We start from the raw sequence: 18,970 nt of genomic DNA on the forward strand, positions 1-18,970 counted from the left end.
TTCCAGCTCTGTTTGCTAAGTCACTATGTTGCCCAGGCTGCACTCACACTCGCGATCCTCCTACCTCAGCCTTGTAGACCATATCTCTTTTAAGCCCACCTTCCCCTCCAGTGCTTCTCCTCATCTCACTTTCTTTTCACAGGATAAGAGCTTCCTGAACAGCTGACCATGGCTGCCTGTGGTCATCTCCTCTCCCTCCAAAGCCACTGGGTGCTGGGGCTGCCTTGTCAAACTCTGCCATCTCTTCCTGTGGCCACATCCAGCAGCCAGAGAGGCTTCTGTGTCCTTTTTTTGCGGCATCTTCTGCTCAGTTTGCCACTCCCATTTCTTGACATGATCTCTTCTTGGTTTCCCAAGAGGCGTCTCCCCATCTGGATTTTTATACCACCCTTGGCCTACCCTGTCGACCCCTTCTCTGGCTTGGATGTTCTCCACTTACAAATGATGGGGTGACTGGAAGCACTCAGGTGTTTTCCTTTCATCTGGACTCTCTTGGTGACGCCGTGGACCAGAGGGAGAGGGGAGTTGAAAAGGAAAGGTTCAGGGCTCTATTAGGCAGGATGGAGAGCAGGAGAAGGACAAGTATTAAAGTGGGAGGTGAAGCTTTGACCCCGTGTGACTCAGAGCTAGTTTATCTTATGGTGTTCAGGGCTGGTGAGTAAGTGTTTGCAAGGTCTTTGTAGTGACAGTTAGAGCCTGTTAGCTTTATTCTGCAGCCCAGTCTCATGTGGTCTTGTGATAAAGATACCATGGTGACCAACAGAATTTATCTGCTTGTTGGTTACTTCCTGGAACTAAGGCACAGGCCCCGGGCCCCTGCTGGTGCCAAATATATGAATCCTGGAGTTCCTTGGGGTATCAGGTCAACTTGTTGCATAGGGGTGAGGGCAGGCAGGGTGGGGAGGAAATGGGGACCACAGCATACATGGGATCTAGTCCAGGATGAGTGACTTAGCAGGACAACATTGCTGCCACCCTGGGAAAATTTACAAAGAGATACATTACTGCAAAGTCATGGTATTCAGGCCACGGATCCCACTTGCTCAGATCCTGCCTGTAGTGTTTTCCCCAGCTGACACCCGGAATGCTGCTGGCCAGATAGCACTCAGGAGAGACAGAGAAGACCCTGGCCAGTGTCACAGCAGGGACCCCTAAAACCTTACATCTGAAGTCCCAAAGTAGATCAGGACATCAACCCAGAAGTAGGACAGAGAAGATAAAAGATGGCAAACAAGAAAGAACTGATAAAGCACCTTTGAGATCAGTTCAAAACAAGTGCTTGCTAAGTAGCAGTCCTACAAAGAAGAAGAAAGGAGAGAAGAAATTATCGAAGAACTCCTAAGCAAAGAACACACATCACACTATACAGACTGAGACTCTAGACTGAAAGCACCCAAGCACCCAACACAGTGAAGAAAAGAAAATCCACGCCAAGGCCCACCCTTTAAAACAGTTCCAAGAGACCCTAAAGGCTTCTGGAGAAAAAACTTCACGTGCTATGTGGAAGGGTGAGAATCAGAACAGCAGTGCCGAACTCTGGAAAACAAGGAAGGCAGTAAAAGCTTTTTTAGCACTTTGCAGGAAAATAATTTTTAATCCAGCTCTCTGCTCAGCTAAATTAGCAAACCTGTGAAAGTAGCATATCAACATGTTCAGATAAGTAAGGACTCAGAAATATTAGGAAATACATTGATGAAAAAATGAAGGCGTGGCCAAGAAAGGAACAGAGGCTCTCCTGGGGAAGGTGAAGAGGTAGGCCCAGGGCGGATGGGAGGCCCTGGACTATGGTGTGTTCAGATCAGGGAAGAAGACGTGACCCTGGGCAGGAGTTCCCTCTGGAGAAGCACAACTGCTGTGCTGGGCATTATAGGAAAGCAAACTTGGTCAAACCTGGCAAAGGGTTTGCCACATCTGCTGGAAGATTCACAGCCAGCTTACAACAGGTAAAAAACAGGTATGAACCTAGGAGAGATCAGACAAAGAGATGAAAAGAAAAAGCCATCTTATTTCCATATTTGACTGAATTTAAGATGCCATCAATTATATAAACATTATTTTAAGAAGAAAAACTACGACAAACTGGAAATTGTAAGATACATGCAAAGTTTAGAAAAGCTAAAAGGTGGGGCTGGAGGTTTAGCTCAGCGGCATAAGCACCTGCCTTGCAAGCAGGCGGTCGTGAGTTCGATCCCCAGTACCGATAAAAAGGAAAAAAAAAAAAAAAAAAAAAAAAAAAAAAGAAAAGCTAAAAGGTTTAAAAATGTACTTCTAGAACTGGTGAAAATAGCTTCCTCTTTGGCTTCACAGGGAACTAACTCTACTGACCCATGATTGTGACGCAAATTTATTGTGTGGATGAGAAGAAGAAAAGTACAGGTATTCACTGCTGTGGGAAATTTAAGGTCTGAAAACTCACATGCTCAAATAAAAGACATAATTTAATGTTCAGAATTGATAAATCAAGAGTTGGTATCAGTCAACAAACACATGGATATAGGGGAGAAGAGCCTGAGGTAAATGCAGCCTGTATGTGCTAGATAGGGGTGGAGAGGTTGCGCTGGCTGAAATAAATTTGAAGGTGGCTATTTTCCAGTAGAAGTCATTGTAAGGTCACAGTTCCTGCCTCACATGAATGCATTACTTCTCTGTAACCAAAAGCAAACACACAGACACACAGACAACCTTTCTGGAACTTGAAGTGGGATAGAAGTGAGAGATTTTGGGTCCCCAAACCACTGTCTCAGGAGTACCTTGTGCAGACTACAGGTTAGGTGAGCTCACGTCCTGCTAATTTGCCTCTAGAAGACCAAGCACCCTCCTGTTGCTGCCTCCGTTCTTGGCCCCCAAAGGAAGCAAGTCCAAGGGTGGCCCAGGCTCTTCTTTGCAGAAAGCCTTAGAGTGCACACATTCCTCCATGTGGTTTGACCCATTTGGGTTTTTTCCCGGTACTGAGCATTAAACTCAGGGCCTTGTGCCTGCTAGGCAAGTGCTCTACTCTGAGCTACGATATAATTCTCACTAAGTGTAACTATTGCCTCCACCTGGGTAGGGACTGAGCGTGGAGTGGTCATGGTGGTCCAGCCCACCCAAATTCAGCTCGGCCCCTGCTTGCTGTAGACTAACAGAGGCACTTCTTTACTCTGAGGGGTTACAGTCCCCTAATGTCACTGTCTCTGACTTTTTAGAGGAAAGAAGAAGAGGAGAGGAAGCAAGGAGAGGAGCAGATTCGCCTGCAGGAGGCGCGGAGGGCGAAGGAGCTGTACTGGAGCCTGAAGCGGGCGCAGCTGCACAGCCAGACCAGCGAGCGTGAGGAGCTCGAATGGGAAGAGCAGTGTGAGTAGCACTTTTGCCCCAGGGAGGCCCCAGCCCTGACTCGCCACCCATGCCCTGGTGGCAACACTGCGACCCACTCACTCCTACACAGGTCTTTGCCAGGGCTCACTGTGCTTGTGTCCACCATGCTCCCAGAGGGCCGGGGCATGTGCTTGAGGGTTTCCATGCCTGTTCTGGAGATTCTGGTGTTAGTAAGTCAAATGCCACATTTTCCGAGCTGCCAATAATTCCTGGCTCTGTGCTACATCCTGGGGACCCCAAGGTGAGGTGTCTTGGCCCTTACATTGGAGGGACTCACCAGCGGAGCACAAGACACACATGTAGGCTTCATGGCACAGGAGCTGTGGTGGCCCAGAGTGTGCAGAGCTGTGGTGACAGCATTGGAAGTGTGCGTGGTGTAAGCCCGGGGAGCATCACAGGTGTAAAAAGTCAAACGGAACGAGGAAGTGGTGCCAGGCTTGCTAGGTGGTGTTTTGTTATGTGCCCAGAATTTGTTGTTGTTGTTGGGCAGGAAGGATGCAAGCATGGAACTGACTCAGGAAGGAGCTGGGCGTGGAGAGCTGTAGGGAGCTGAGTGACAGCCCATTGCTGCCTCTCTGTCTCTCTCTCTCCTATCAGCACTGTGTCTGCCTACATTAACCATAATCCTCTCCTGCTTAAATCTAGGACATAGCCCTGTTTTTTTTTGTAGAGGACTGATTTTGATTTTTTCTTTTGCAATCACAAGCCATGTGGCCACTTTGGCCACATTTGAAACAAGCGGCATCTGTTTTAGAACGAGAGAGGGGTTGTGTAACTGTGATCTTAGGCAATATAAATGGGTGACGATTGTCAAAGTCAACTAGCTTATTTGGAGGGTGATGATTGTCAATAGTTCCTGAAAAGGAATCTAAGGCAATAGGCCACACTTCCGTAGTCTGAAGTAGCCAATCTATTTGGTCTTTTGTAAAAGGTTAAATGATAATGTCTGGTTCTTTGCCAAAGTAACATTTTCCTTGCTTTCTACCCTGAATTATCAGGTCTGAGACAGCCTGGAAATAAGGCAGGAGTGTTCTTTTTGGGGAGACTGATAAATGGACCCACATGAGGGGAGCTTGTTGCCAGAACACTGCTGTGGGACAAAGCTTTGTATTAAAAATGAGAAACTGTAAAGGCTCATTGTAGTCCATAAAGGAAACAGTTTGTTGAGCAATAGCCTCTTCTACTTTACTGAGCGCACTCCTGGCATCAGGTGTAAGCTCTCGGGGGTGGGGGGGGAGAAGGGAGGTTGGATCTATGTCTCCCCAAAGCAGTGCATAAAGGGGCTGTAAATCATGTTTAGTTAGTTTTAAAAATGGTATGAGCCAATTAATGTCTCCCAATAGCTTTTGGAAGTCATGAAGTGTTCTGAGGCCATCAAGCCTCAGTTGGGGCCTTGGAGAGAGTATTTGAGTGCCACATAATTGAAAACCCAAGTATGTATATGGATCAGTAAGCTGTACTTTATCAGGGGCTATTTGAAGTCCAGCCTCTTGTAAGGCAACCTGTAAGTCCTGGTAGCACCTTAGGGTTTGGTTTTGGTCATCTCTTGCCAAGAGGATGTCGTCCATATAATGAATAATATAGATATGTGGCCAATGATCGCTGACTGGCTGTATTGCAGTGGCTACAAAAGACTGGCATAACGTGGGGGAGTTAGCCATACCTTGCGGCAAGATGCACCATTGAAATCTCTGCATAGGGGCTTTAAAATTAATTGTTGGGAGACTGAAGGCAAAATGCTTTTGGTCATTTGGATGTAAAGGAATAGAGAAAAAGCAATCTTTAAGATCTATGACAATTTAAAAAAACCCCAGTGGAATGGCACTGGGTGAGGGGAGGCCTGGCTGTAGAGGCCCCATTAAGACTATTGTCTTATTTATTGCCCTAAGGTCTTGTAGCAGCCTCCATTTCCCCGACTTTTTTTGAATAGCAAACATAGGTGTGTTCCAAGGGGAATTACTTGGGACAATGTGGCCTGCATTTAACTGGTCCTGCACCAGCTTTTGTGTGGCTGCAAGCTTTTCAGAGGTAAGGGGCCATATTGAGAGACTGCGGCCTTTAACTCTTTTAAGGCTGTCACGGTGAGAGGTGTGTGTATCCTAACAGCTTGTGGTTCAGTGCCCTCTTCAACATCCCGTGGGGGAGTAAGGGCCTCTGTGACTGGGAATGCCATATTAGGCTGGCTGCCGGAGGCAGGCACCATTTTAAGCGTGCCACAAGGTGTGCTGGAGGCAGGCGCCATCTCAAGGACACTATAAAACTGTAGCTTGAAGGGCCTGCAATTGAATTGAAAGATTTTGGCATTCTTTTTCTAGCTGTATCTGTTTTAAAAGATCCATTTTTCTTTGCTCTAATTCTGCTAATGTGCTAGAAGTTTGAGAGCAGATGCTGAGTGCATCATCATAGTCAGGGGACTGCCTAATAGTGGCTGGTACTGCAACAGGGTCAGGATGATATGTAGAGGCTTGTTGTGTTGGTTGTTCCCAGGGAGCAATGGTGGGAATGACCCAGACCCATTATGTGCAGGTACAAATCTGCTAAAACAAAATCCAATAATCTGTGTAACCAGTGGGAAAAGGAAAAGACTGATTAGGAAGATTAGGAACCTGAAAAGAAATAAAAAGGAAAAGTGTTTGTGGAAGATGTGGTGCAGCATACAGGGCCACCTCGAGGAGCACTGGGGTCAGTCAGGAGCTGTGGACTGAGGAGAAACAAGAGCGTTCATTGCACTGTCCCCAGGGATGTGTAACAAACAGGTTTAGGACCAGCGACCTGCTCACTCCCTGGCTGGGGCGAAGGAGCTGTCTCTAGAGTATCTGGTCCTGGGGGACCAGGGAAGAGGATGCAGGCATGGGGGTGAGAGAAAGAGAGTTAGAGGGCTGGCTTGGCTGGTTTGCAGCCAAGTCCTTGGTTTGTGTGTTGGATTTATTCATTCAGCAGAGCCTTTGAGAAATTGATATGCCATTCACTAACCATAAAGCTTAGCCTTCTAGAGGGTGCAGTTCAGTGTCTTATTTTTAGTCAACTCACAAAGTTGCACAACCACACCACTATCTAATTCTGGAACATTTTTATCATCTCAAAGAGAAACTTGGTACCAATTGGTAATCACCCCTCCCCATCTAACCTGTCCCCAGTGGGTTTGTCGTGATGGCTATTTCATGTAAATGGAATGACATACGGTCTTTTGTGTCTGAATCTTTCATACAGTAGATGCAAAGATCCATCTATGCTGTGGTGTGTATCATTACTTTGTTCTTTTTATAGCTGATGGATATTATGACCCATGCACATGCCACATTTTTATCTGTGTAGCAGTGGATGTATATTGGGATCGTTTTTCTCTTTTGGGCTGTTATAAATAATGTTGTTGTGAACATTCTCGTGCACATTTTCGCACCAGCCTGTAGTTGCATTCCTAGCGGTGGAATTCCTGGTCGCATAACTGTTTCTCATCTCGGGCACTGCCTGCTGTTGGGGATCCTGGTGGCATCAGCAGTGCTAAGGGCTCTGCTCCTTCACGCACTCGCTCACAGCAGCCACTGCTGCTGTCCTTGCCTACAGACCAACTCATGGAGATGCAGTGTAGCTCACGCTGCTTTCGGCAAACTCGTTTCCGATGACCAGCGAAGGGAAGCATCTTTTATTTGTATTATCTCCTGAGAAATTACTCTTCCAGTTCTTTGCCCATTTTTGAATTTCATTGATTTATAAGAGTTTTGTACATATTCTGGATATTAATCTTTATTATTTTTAGGTATTTTCACCATTCCTTTGAATTGTTTTTAAACAAAAATTTTTCGATTTTTGGTGGTTTAATTTATCTGATTTTTCTTTCCTTGCTTGTGACTTATGTCATATCTAAAAAACCAGTAGCTCATTTCAGGGTCACAATGACTTACACCTATTTTTCTTCTAAGAGACTAATAGTTTTAGCTCTCACATTTAGGTCTTTGATCCATTCTGAGTTAACTTCTGTATGAAAAAGGCTCCTACTTGATGTGGCTTTCAAGCACCACTTGTTGCAAAGATTATTTTTTTTCAAGACTTTGGCACTCTTAAGAGATCAATTGAACAAAAATGTAAGCGTCTGCATCTGCAGCCTCAATTCTGCTTCATTGATCCTGGCTGTCTGGTGTCAGAGCCACACTGTCTTCAGCTTTGCAGTCAGTTTGAAGTTGGCAGTGTAAGACCTCCATAGTGGCCCTTTTTTTCTGTAGTAGTATGGACATCCTGGGTACCTATATATCATATGTATTTTAGGGTCAGATTGTTGATTCCTGCCATAATGCTAGCTGGAATTGTGATAGTAATTATATTAAATTTGTAGATCAATTTGGGTAATACTGCCACCTTAATAATACTTAGTTCTCTCATTTGTGAACACAGGATACCTTTCCATTTATTTAAGTTTTATTCAATCTAATGTTTTTGTAGTTTCCAGCGTACTTTTGTCCTTATTTTGTTAAATGTATTTTTAATTATTTTTGATGCAATTATAAATGGAATTGATGTATAAGTTTCATTTTTAGGGTTTTTATTGCTAGTGTATGGAAATACAATTAACTTTCATATATTGATTTTATATCTTGAAATCTGACTAAACTTGTTTATTGTATATTCCTCATGGTTTTTCACATCCAAGATAATTTCTGGTGTAAATAGAGATATTTTACGTATTTCTTTCCAATCGGGATGGGTTTTCTTCTCTTTTCTTGCTCTGGCTTGTTCTAGCTCTAGCTAGAACTTCCAATAGGATGTTGAACAAAAGCAAGCATCCTTGTTCCTGATTTTAGAGTGCAGTTTTCAGCCTTCTTTTACAAGTGAGTACATTAGCTGTGGGTTTTCCATGGACAAATGTGCAAGTTGAGGGGGTTTCTTGGTTCCCCAGTGTGTTTTGTCATGAAAAGCTGTTGGGGCTGGGTTGGTTGCGCGTGCCTGTAATCCTAGCACTTGATAGGCTGAGGCAGAAGGATCACTGAGAGTTGGAGGCCAGCCTGGGATACATAAGCAAGTTCAAGGCCAGCCTGCACACTACCTAATGAGACCTTGTCTCAAAAAAAAAAAAAAAAAAAAAAAAAAAGAAAGAAAGAAAGAAAGAAAGGCTGATGGGTGTTATCAAATGTTTTGTCAGTATCCATTGAGATGATTATGTTTTTGTTCTTTATTCTGTTAATGTGGTGTATTCCACAGTTGAGTTCCATATGTAAAACCAGTCTTGCATTTCAGGGATGACTCTTGTTCATAGTGCATGATCTATTTCGTATGTCACTGGAATCAATGTGTTAGTGTTTTGTTGAGGATTTTTGTATCTGTATTCACGAGGGAAAGTGGTCTCTAGTTCTCTTGTAATGCTTTTGTTTAGTTGTGATATCAGGATAATACTGACCTCAAAAATGTATTGGGAAGTGTCCACTCTTGTATTGTTCTATGAAGGGTTTATGAAGAATTGGAATTAATTCTTCCTTTAATATTGGGCAAAGTTCAACAGTGAAGACATTTTGTCCTGGGATTTCTTTGTGAGGAAGTTTTTCTGATTAGTAATTTATTTCTTTGCTTAAGTCCTTTTTTTTTTTTGACTCCTTGGATTACTGTAAGCCTTTGGTTAATTTCTAACATTCTGTATAAGCTAATTATTACAGTTTGTCCAAGTTCTCTCTGCTGTTGAAGAAAAGGACTTTTGGAGCCCTCAGTTCACCCCTCTATGTTCTCTCAGCTGATAACTATTAATTCACTGTAGTCCTGAAACATTTAATTTCTGGGCCATCCTCAGTCAAAATTGAGCTTCTGGGGCAAGGTAGATATGTGGAAAGTATCTATTTTTGTGTTAGTGTTTTAAAATTCTAAATGACCCAGCACATAATCAACTGATAGAAGAGGAGGAAGCTAAGGAGTTGGATAAAGTGAAAAAATTGACTAAATTGGAAGTTACACTATCAAATTATTGTGATTTGAATCTAAAATGTCCTCAAAAGCCATATGCTGAGTGATTGGTGATTGGATCAGGACAGTCCTAAATCTGTCAGTGATTAATCCATTGATAGAGTCATAATTTCAAGGCTATATAGAGGTGATGGAAACTTAGGAGTGGGGCCTAGCTGAAGGGAGTGGGTCATGGTGTGTGGCCGTGGGGATGGCATTTTGTTCCCAGACTTCCCTGCCTCTCTCTGTGTTTCTGGCTGTCATGGGATGCCAGCTTCTCTTGACTGTGGGCTTCTTCATGATGTTCTGCCTCACCAAGACCCAGAAACAATGGGGCCATCTCACCATGGACTGAAGCTCTGAAACTGTGAGCCAGAATGAAACTTTTCTCTTTTGAGTTTTTTTCTTTTCTTTTCTTTTTTTAGGAATTTTGCACAGCAATGGAAAGTTGACTAGACCAGAGATAAATGCAATTCACAAGATACCAGCATTTCCCCCAATTTTCAGTATTGATGTTTGCGTTGGTTAATCTTGTCAAATTGACTGGTGTAGGAGTCTTCAGAGGAGGGGACTGGATCCTAGAGCACTGTATGCATTAGGGATCAAGCACTGATATTCCTGGCTTCATGTGCTGCTAGGAGCTGGGTCCAGCTGGAGGTGGCTACTGGAGGGCATATCTCTTTCTGGAGCTCTTCTCCTGGGCTCTGCTTCATGGTTGCCATGAGGAGACTTCCTCTGCTACACCCTTCCAACATGATGTTCCTGCCTCAGAAGCCAGCTGACAATGGACTAAAACCTCTGAAGCCAAGAGTGGAAAATAAATCTGTTGGGAACCACAAATTCACAATGACTAATTTTATGTATTTCCCTATGGGTTAAAAGGAAGAGTTGTGATTATTGTACCACCCATCTGAGATTTCCCATTGATTCTCTCTTTTTTTTTTTTTTTTGTCTTTTTTGAGACAAGGTCTTGCTATGCAGTTCAGGCTGGCCTTGAGCTTACTTTGTAGCCCAGGCTGGTCTCGAACTCACAATGATCCTCCCACCTCAGCCTCCCCAGTGCTGGGATTACAGGCGCGAGCCACCATGCCCAGCTATTTCCCATTGATTCTTTTTTTCTTTTCTTTCTTTTTTTCCAGTACCAGGGATCGAACTCACAACCCCCTGCTTGCAGGGCAGGTGCTTATGCTGCTGAGCTAAATCTCCAGCCCCCTTCCCATTGATTCTTCCAAGCATAAAATCATCTACATATTCATGAGTCATCTCAGGGTTATATTCAAGGTCAAGATACTCTAAGCATAAGATTATCTATGCCTTCCTGAGGGCGTAGATACTAGCCCCACCTAGTCACAGTATAGAGGGAATAAAGGGCTGCTTTGGAACTGAGGGGTTGGATCTGGGACACTGACTCCAGCAATTGTTAGAATGTTATACTTGGCTCTGTTTTTTATTTTTCTTGCTCATTCTTGAGACTGACAATTGGCCAGGTTCCCTACATAAACCTTCCATCTGTAAATAGTGGGTGTCAAGTAGTTTTTTCCAGCAGTGGAAAAGCTGATCCATTGTCCTTGACCAGGTACCCACAGGCCTCATGTACCCTGGAGTTCCTGTGCATCTAGGCCCACAGCAGACACCATCAAAGCCTGAATGCCAGCATGCTGGGAATATCATTTCTCAACGAGGCTGCCGTTTCCTCCTCCCATCAGCTTACTGCTGCAGTCACACAGCACTCACAAAGCAGGGCCCTCTGCTTTCAGCTGGTGCTGGTACAGAAGCCTTGGCTGAAGCAGGTGCATGCAGACAGCTCTGGAGAAGACAGTCCATGATGCTGTGGTTTTTGTGACTCCAGGGATCTTTCCATAAAACTTTTTGAATTCTGCATAATGTATTTTGGACACCCTTGCCCTAGCCTCATGGCTGCTCTTTGCTTGAGCTTTTCTTCCCCTTAGGAAACTTCCTTTCTTCCTCTAGGGGTCTCTGCACTATGAGAGGTTGCTTGTGTCAGGCCCCCCAGCAGTGTGAACACAGCAGGCCCCTGACCTCCTTCACAGTACCAGGGCAGTGAGTGTGTGTGTGGACCCTCAGTTCCTTCTTAACACCCACAGCCTGAAAACATGAACCACGTTAAACCTCTCCTCTTGTAAGCTGTGGACATCAGATATTGTATCTCCATGATGGAATGCTGATTATCACAGGGGCAGCAGCAGGAACAGCATTGACAAAGCAAGCTCACTGCATTAGTGTCTTCCATGGCTGTAACAAAATACCTGAGGCTGGGGGCTTCACAAAGAAAAGAGACTTATTCAGCTCACAGTGTTGGAGCTGAAAGTCCCAACAGCAGGTGCAAGGGTGCCCTGGTAGCATCACATCCTGGCAGGTAACATTATGGCAGAAGACACTGAGAGAGATGGGCCATATGGCAAGACAGGAGGCCAGAAAACAATTTGGGGCTGGGGAAGATCACCTTGAGGCTGGGCAGAAGTGACCATGATTAATTTATAATTTGCAAATATTACTATGAGAGAAGGTCCAAGGCTTGCATGGCTGGGAGAGAGACTCCCTCGGGTGTCTTGAGTGAAACCCAGCCCCAGGACCCTGCTGGAACCCCAGGACCCTGCAAACAGCCCTGGATGCCTGGTTCCTCTGAACCCAGGCAAACACTGTGCCTGAGGTTGTTTCACTTCATGGCTTCACTGACCACCAAGTAGGTCACTTGTTAACTTTGAGCGAGTGTCCTGGAAGCTACACTAGAAGGCTTTGCACCTCAATTCAGGATCTGCAGCATCAGATCAGCCTTTCAGCCCCACTTTTCCCATCACAAGCTCATCACTTATGTTGTCATTTCGATGAACATGGTTGAACATGGGCGTCCAGCGCCTAGTCTCTGTCCTCACTGCACTTTGACCATCACGGTTCCCCACTTTGCATAACTGTTCCAGTTTAGCTGCCCGACACCCTTTCTACACAGTGCTGATGGTGGGGTGTGGCGCACCCCTACCCTGCACCTCCAGATCGGCTTGGGCCGAGGCCACTGGCTTAACAGAAGATGGAAATTGGGGATTTGAAGGATGATTTCTATTGAACTCTGGATTTTTACACCTGAAGCCGAAAATTCTAAGTTGAACCATAAACCTGGGACTGTCTGTATAGAAAGCGTGGCCTGAACTCTGGGTACCTGCCCTTTGGATGAGAGCTCCAAATGGTGCTCCCCAGCCCCTCAGGCCCACTTTCCCTCCTCTGAGCTGCTGCAGTTGCACTAGGCGGCCACACGGAGACACTGTGGGCAGCCCTTTCCCCCTGCAAGGAGGATCTGTGGCCCTGGCTTGGACTGGGCTGGGAGCCTATCCCTTGGCCTGCTGGCATGAATAGCCTGCTTTTATTTTTATTTTTAAACCAGATATAGGTCTCACTGAGCCACATTCCCAAATCCTTTTTCAGTTTTTACATTTTGGGACAAGAATTTGCGAAATTGCTTAGCAGCCCAGACTGGGCTTGAATTTGTGGTCCACCTGCCGCAGCCTCCCCAGTTGCTTGGACCCCAGGCGAGCAGGCAGACCTTGCTTGTTTCCTGCAGAGTCCATCTCTCCGGCTTGCAGTCTTTGGTGTGGAACTCACCAGGTCCCCAGAGACCTGGGCTCACAGGACCAGGTGTTCCCCTGCCATTGGCCTGGAGGGATCCCCTCCCAGAAGCAGACACAGTCCCCTCCTCCTCACTGCAGGAGTCCCTGTCCTTGTCCCCTCCCCCTCCTCGCAGGAGTCTCAGGTCCCCTTCCCTTCCCCACAGGTGCCCACTTCACCTTTGAGTCCCCCATCCCGTCCTCCCTCGCCTCCCTTATCGAGGTGACCCCTGCTTAATCCTTCTGGACCAGACTTCTCACTACCTGCCAGTGGGCTGTTAGGTTTCAGGGACTTCTCTGTGTCCAAGCCCTGGCTTGCCCCTCTCCGGGCCCCTCCACAGGTCAGAGGGTCTCTGAGGACCCAGAAACACATCGGGGCTCCACAGTTTGGATGGGGCCTAGCCTACTCTGCCCTGGGACTGTGAGTGACCTTGGGCCACACCCTGCTCCAGTGGCAGGGGAAGTTGCTGGTTCCCTGCTGTGCGTGTCTCCCTGGCTTGGGAGGCAGGCAGGCAGGCAGGCAGGCAGGCAGGCAGGCAGAGAAGGGAGCTGGGGGCAGCAGTGGCCACACTCTGCAGAGCCTGTGGACCCCCCTCCTGCCCACACCCACCTGGCCTCCTGGGCCTCAGAGCTCAGCCCTCCTCTCTCCACCTGCCTGGTCACCGCAGTCAGAGGTAAAAACAGGGTGGTTGTTCTGGTCCTTTCTCCTCTAGAAGCCTAGATGGGGGAAGGTCCCATCGCCTGAGCTGGCTGTGTCCATGCCCTGTCTGTCCTGGATGTGCACTTGGCCATGGCCACTTCCCACACTGTCCTGGTGCTGTAGGGGAACGAAACTTGCAGCCTACTAGATGTCCAGTATGAGTTGGTGTTCTCTAAAATCCAAGAATGAATTTTAGGAACAATGGAGGTTAAGAGCGGAAATGTTTATTGAGCGCATGAAAGCTTGACTAAGAGAGAGACAGAAGGGGTCCCAAGCAGGTTGCCAAAGATGCTGTCTTTTCTAGGGACTTCTATAGAGCAAAACCATGAAGTGAGATGGGTCCAAGATGGGGAAAAATGGGAACTGACAAGGTGGGCATAAGGTTGGACAGAACTATGGTCAACCACTGAGATTAATTTCCCAGGTAAAATGGATCAGATTTCGGGGAGAACTGAGGAAGCCAGTCATGTAGCAAGCAGGTGTGAATATATAGAACAGTGACTCTTCCCGTGTCGGGCTGGGGCAGTGACTCCCGGCTTCCTCTGGGTGATCTGTACCTAGTTAGAATATCAGTCCCTGATGTCTAGACTCAGGGTGTGATTGCATTTGTTTTGCCTTTTGTCTAGAGATCTGGCCCGAAGCAGAAGTGTCTGTCTCCCCTAAGGTTGCAAGCTATCTAGTCTTCTGCATGCCTCCCTCAATGGCCCAGCCCTGTCTGACTGCCTGTAATATTTCTATCCAACTCGGCCGCCTGTAACACTGGCTGCAACTCTGCTGCTCGCTGGGTTTCTGTCCGAGTCTCTCTTGGATCCATTTCCAAGGCTGTGGATCTTCAGAAGTGCAAGTAGCATCTGGGTCCCCTGTCCAAACTGCACGAGGGTGTTCTTGGGCCTAGTGGAGCACGTGAAGCCACAGCCGGGCTTGTGGCCTCCATGGTCTCTTCTGTTTGACCGCAGCCCCTGCCCTTCTTCCAGGCATCACTGTGGCCCAGTCCAGGAGGGATACTCCCCGCCCTCTGGGCTTCCCCAGCCTTGCACCTGCCTGGTAAACCTCGGGTCCACTTGCAGAGTGCCCTTGTTCCTCCCATGAGTGTCCCTGTCGGCAGGGGTGCCCCTGTCGGAGGGGTGTCCCTTCTTGGGCCCTCAGCACCTGTGCCCCCACTCACCCATTGCTCACAAAGGGCTTTTCCTCCCCAAGCGCCAGCTCTGGAGGGCAAGACGTGCTGCCCCAGCTCCAGCCCAGCAATCTGGGATGCCCTCTGCTACCTGCCAGAAACCAATGGATGGTTGCGCTTGGCTGTGTGGCTGTGTGCCTGTGACTGCATGGTTTGCTGTGTGACAGCCCATAGGTGAAAAATTCGTCCATTCTTGAGGGAGGGAAAACTGAAAGCCAAGCGGATAAAAAGTTGTCCTAGGCCAGACAGGGAGCCAGCCAGCAGCAAAATGTGCCTGTCAGTGTGGTTCCGTCTCCGTGGGGCTGTAAACCCCCGAAGCCTTGTTGTCCATGGGGCCTGAGCTTTAGGGTTTAGTGTGCAGTGTGGGGACCACAAAGCCTGCCTAGGGCTTTTGATCTTGCTGGGCCCTGCACTGTGGTGCAAGGAGGTTTCTTGAGGTGTTGTGTTTGGTGTGCGGGCAGCTGGGGGCTGGGACCGGGTTTGCCACTTGGAGTGGCTTCTTGGGTCTCTGGGTCTCTCCAGAGGGTTGTAGCTCATCTTCAGCTGCTGCCCCGAATGCCTAGCACTGGAGCCCTGGGATGGGAAAGAGGGATACTGTGTCTTGTCGACTGCAGAGCAAGATGGGGAGGGGACAAGGAGCGGAGCTGCTTTAAGGAGCCAACCCATCCTGGGGATACTGACCTGGCTGCAGGACGCTTGTCCCTCTAACAGGTCCCACCTTTGACCCACTACTGTCAGCCCAGGCTGCAGCATGTGCTGTGGTGGAAAGAGCCGCATGCACTGTGGCACAGTCTCAGGCTGGGCCTCACTCGGCCCTGGCTGCAGCTCCCTACACACCCAGAGTGGCTGGCCGAGTTCTCACAAGACACTTGACTGGGGACTGAGCTTTTCTCTGAGCTGTTACCCAACCCTTTTGTTTTTATCCTGAGACAAGGGCTCCCTAAGTCACCGAGTTGTGAGACTGGGCAGAACTTGTGCTCCTCCTGCTTCAGCCACTCAGAGTGCTGCTGAGATGGCAGGTGTGCTGCCACGCCTGGCTCTTGGGTCCCTTTAGAGACGATGCCCATTACCTTCTTCATTAGGGTAGAGGTGTTTATTTGTTTTACTTCCCAGCTTGCTGTGGGTTCTTTTGTCATTTCTCTGTCCAGTGTAGGGCCAAGCACAGAGCTGAGTGCTTAACTGGGTGCTTCCAGTCCTCCAGAAATTCGTGATGTCTGCAGCCATGTTCTGGCCTGAGTTTCTGCAGTGAGCAGACCAGAGATACTTCACCAGCCTGGTGGAACACATGGCTGGCTGGGGAGCCTATCTGCTATGGCCTGGAGGCAGGGCCACAGATTCCTTCCTAGGGTGGCCCGAAGGCCAGAGCATCCCAGACCCTGTGGAGGACAGCACGTCCTCCAGCACCAGGGTGACTGCTTGTGTCCTCCAGGCGCTAACAGGATGCATCCTGCAGGTGGTCTCAAGTGTGACCAAGGAGGAGCTGCTGCTAGGAGGCCCTCCCTCCCCAGGGAAGCTAGGCAGGCTCAGGAGTGTGCTTGGAGTCCAGAGCCAGGCGGGCCTGGGAGGCAGCTGAGGAGGAGCCAGTTTTGGGGGCCTGGACTGCAGTGGGTATGGCTCTTTTCTCACTCTAGACTTCTCTTTTGAGTTTCAGAAGCAGTAGCAATACATACACTCGTGTGCACAAATGCACTCATACACGCAGTCATATGTGCATGCACACTCGCACATACAATGCACTCACACACACATGTTTCAAGCCCACTTGTTTGTGACAGGGCTCTGCCTTTAGAAACAAGGTGGAAGGCCTGAGAGAAGGCGGTGCTGGAGTCTTGAGAGTGTGGAGTGACAGTTACCCAAAGATCCCCCGAAGCATGTTCTGTCAGGAGCCCCAAGCCTCTGTGGATCCCACGTGGCTGAATCCCCAGGTTCCTGAACTGTGCCCTGGCCAGGCTTGTGCAGTGCACAGCCTGGGCTGCAGGTCAAGGCTGACAGTGTCTCTCCCGTTGCAGTGCGCAGGATCAAGGCGGCCGATGAGGAGTGGAGCCTGCAAGCCCGACGTGCCTGGGACGAGTATCGGCGCCACTCACTGTGTGCCATCCAGAAGGGCACTGTTGCCGGGCTCAGCTGCATGTTCCAGGGCCTTGGCCAGAACCATGAGCAGGAGGCAAGGCTCCACCACCCACTTCCAAGCTCTGGCCCCCCACTACCCCGTGCTGTGCCCATCAGGTGAGTCTGAGGCTCTGGAGGACCCTTGAATCTGGGGCGGGTGCAGAATGGGGCTCCCACGGGCACTCACTGGTCCTCTCCCCTCTGCAGCCTCAGGGTCTCAGGATGTTTGATGTCGTGATGGGGGTGGAACGAGGTAGGGTTTGCAATTCTCATGTTTAAGCTTTTAAACTCAGAGACGTGCAGTATTTCACCATTTTACTGCTGGTATTTTCTTCCTCCACTTTAATCATGCAGTATGAGTGCATGATAATTGCAATGATGCTGGGATTCACTGTGGTGCCTTCACACAGGCATGGAGCTTGCAGGTCTGGGTGTTTCTAACACCTTTGGAGTTCTGCGAGTCTTCGAACCTCCGGGGTGTAGGATTCCATTGGTGATCTAAGGAAGGCTGTGCACCCTCTTCCCCTCAAAATGTGCAGCTATGAATACACCAAATGTCTGCATGCCATTTCACGCTGCTAAAGGCCCTTGGACCCAGGTTAGGGGCACGTGATACAGGGCCTGAGTGGGTTAGGTAGGACCCAGGATCCCAGAAGTAGGCCTCAGGACCTTTCTAACATGAACAGTGATAGTCTGAAACAGGATGAATGGAGGGCCACAGATCAGTGTGGGGGAAGCCTGGTGGGGGGCTCTGGTTTGTGTCCCCAGGGGTCACCTAGGTGACAGTCCATGAGTGCCAGGATGGATGACCAATAGACCATGGAGGCCTTTGGGTTCACCCATCCCCACTGAAGGCCCCCTCCGCTTCCAGCCCACTCACCATTGCTAGGCAACCAGCACCCTGGGGAGGCCCAGGGCCTGTCTGGAGGGTCAGTTCACGCCCGGAAACAGGTGTCAGAGCCTGCTGTAGTGAGGGATTGTGTTTAGGCTTTGCCGACCACATCCTCATGTCTTGTGTCCTCCTCTCTTCTGTCCCTTCCTTCCCTGGCCTGTGTGAGGCTCCAGCCAGGAAGCTGAGAGAGGTGCAAGCAGCCAGGACACTGTCCTTGGGTCCCATCTCCCCAGCTCCCATGCGTCCTGCGCACTTTCCCTGGGTCCTGTCACCTTGGGTCCCATGTGCCCAGAATGCTTTCCCTGGGCTCCTTCCCCCTGGCTCCCTCTGCCCTGGTGATTATGGCTCTTATAGTGTATGTGTCCTCCCACTTTCCCTCTGAAAGTGCCGATCTGAACAGTCTGGTCCCGGGCCTCTTTTGTCATTGCTGCCTGGCAGCAGGCTTGTGCTGTAAATGATTTATTAAATACCTATCAGTGGACATCAGTGGTGTTGCACAGCTTTTGTTACCTCCAACAGTGCCTGAATGAATTACCCTGTAGAACTTAATCACATCCACATGCACTGGTTAATGCGAGAGGAAGTCTCCCCAAATGGGGGTCTCTGCATGCTCTGCCCAGGGTTTGTACTAACTCACAGCCCTATTCTTTGGACTGGTATTATAATCCCCAATATTGAATACTGTAAAATAAGTATTGTAGTCCCTTTTCCAGGCCTCCTCACAATCCAAAAAGTTATATTTCTAATCCCACTGAGATATTACTGGCATCATGACAGGTTGATTCCTGTCTACTACCTCCAATGCAACTCACAGTGACAATAAGACACAAAGATGTATTCAAAGGTAAGGGCAGCCACAGGTCCTAAGCTGAATTCCCATGAAGATACGTAGACAAAGGCCCTGGTCCCAGAGACTTTTATCTTGTGAAGAAGGAGGTGTTCTCGGAGGAGTGGCAGTGAGGATGCCGGAAACTATGTGAGGAACTTGAGCTGGCCAAGTAGACAAAAAGCATCTCTGAAAATGCAGGGACGATGACACGCAGAAGGATCGATCTGCATAATCCCATTAAAGCAGCAGCTGAGCTGTTTTTTGAGGCTGTTGCTTCAGTTTCTGCTCTGTAAACTTCTGTGCCCCAGGGAGTCATAGCCTCTTGCTTTGAGGCTCATGTCTGGCTGACATTCCCGGAACCAGTGGCTCTGCT

General features: G+C 48.4%; 1 protein-coding gene across 1 annotated transcript in view; it reads left to right on the forward strand.

Annotated features, from left to right (window-relative positions):
- Sh2d4b (SH2 domain containing 4B) overlaps positions 1 to 18,970 on the forward strand; it is a 120,167-nt gene that overhangs the window by 64,064 nt on the left and 37,133 nt on the right. Inside the window, exons 4-5 of the mRNA XM_063233696.1 lie at positions 3,186 to 3,333; positions 16,777 to 16,993. Coding sequence (XP_063089766.1) covers positions 3,186 to 3,333; positions 16,777 to 16,993 — 365 coding nt within the window. The remainder of the gene's footprint in view (positions 1 to 3,185; positions 3,334 to 16,776; positions 16,994 to 18,970) is intronic.

Source organism: Cavia porcellus, unplaced genomic scaffold (assembly GCF_034190915.1).
Source record: "Cavia porcellus strain 051 isolate PalLab524CR breed Dunkin Hartley unplaced genomic scaffold, mCavPor4.1 scaffold_23, whole genome shotgun sequence".
NCBI classification, from domain to species: Eukaryota; Metazoa; Chordata; class Mammalia; order Rodentia; family Caviidae; genus Cavia; species Cavia porcellus.